Source organism: Phytophthora parasitica (assembly GCF_000247585.1).
Source record: "Phytophthora parasitica INRA-310 unplaced genomic scaffold supercont2.278, whole genome shotgun sequence".
NCBI lineage: Eukaryota > Oomycota > Peronosporomycetes > Peronosporales > Peronosporaceae > Phytophthora > Phytophthora nicotianae.
The window spans coordinates 4,150-5,239 of NW_008649264.1; the positions used below are offsets into that span (position 1 = coordinate 4,150).

At 56.3% G+C, this 1,090-nt stretch overlaps 1 protein-coding gene across 1 annotated transcript; it reads right to left on the reverse strand.

The window, feature by feature from the left end:
• Positions 1-99: 99 nt before the first annotated feature.
• Positions 100-1,003, reverse strand: PPTG_20102 (hypothetical protein; the record flags this gene model as incomplete). Its single annotated transcript, XM_008918720.1, has 2 exons — positions 100-832; positions 900-1,003. The coding sequence occupies 2 exons, from the start codon at positions 1,001-1,003 to the stop codon at positions 100-102; spliced, it is 837 nt and encodes a 278-aa protein (XP_008916968.1).
• Between the last annotated feature and the right edge of the window lie 87 nt (positions 1,004-1,090).

Here is a 1,090-nt window from a genome sequence, read left to right on the forward strand (position 1 = left end):
TTGAGCAGCAGGTCATGAAGCTTGCGAGTGTTCTCAGTGTTCGCACTGACCGTCGTCTTGAAGACCTCGCCTTCCTTCTCAATCTGCTTGTCCAATACATCAATCTTGCTTCTGCTCGGCGTAGTTCATTGCGAGCCGAAGGTTCTCTGCCTGAACGTCCATCGATTCCTTACTCTTTTCGAGCAGAGAGCCAATGCAAACGTTCGCTGACTTGAGGCGCTTGATCTCCGCTTGAAGCTCATTCACCTCAGCCGTCGATTTGTTGAGAAGAGGCTCCAGAGACTCAACTCGGAGCTGGGCAGGAACCAGTAAACGCTTAGCAGCAGCAGCTTCCTCCCGGGAGATCTTCAGTTGAGCGGTGAGCTCACCGACTGCGTGAGGAAGATCCGGCAACGTGTCGGAGAGAGGTTGCACCGCCGCTAGCACCTGGTCGAAGCCGAGCGCGTCATTCAAACGACTTTGGGTACGAACGTCACCCTGAAGCGGAGGCGAGATACTGAGCTGGACTTGGTGCCGTGACATCAGCGTCAAATATGGCAGGAGAGCAGTTCTTACGGAGTCTACCGTTGCGTCAGCAGGCTCAGCAAGAAGATCGCTCAGCGAATTCACGGTCAACTCCTCCGAAGGCTCAGCAGGAGCTGGAGAAGCGACGGGAACTCGGGCCGAAGATTGAGTCCCAGCCTGAAGAGTAGCGGAAGGAGCCACAGCGGTCGGCTTCCGGCGTTGGCGTTGGTTCACGACCCATGGAAAGAGAGGTTCCTGACGGTGGCTGAAGACTCGCTGCAGAAGGAAGCTGTCCAGACGAACGATCGGTGTCGACCAGACAAGATTCCTGACGAAGAGAGAGAGAGGGGATGAGCAGTCGGACGAAGATTGGAAGCCAGGATGGTGAGACTTACCTCCAAGCGTGCAGGGTCACGGCGTCGGTGTGAAGAAGTGCGTCATACGCACGGTACAGAGCGTGGTTGAGAGCACCGTGCGGATGGGGCTCACGACGAGACATAGTCGCACGGTGAGAACGATTTGGAAATGGATGGTGTCACAACGGGCACCAGTAGCGTGGCTTCCATTGCGACAGGGGCAGTTGTGG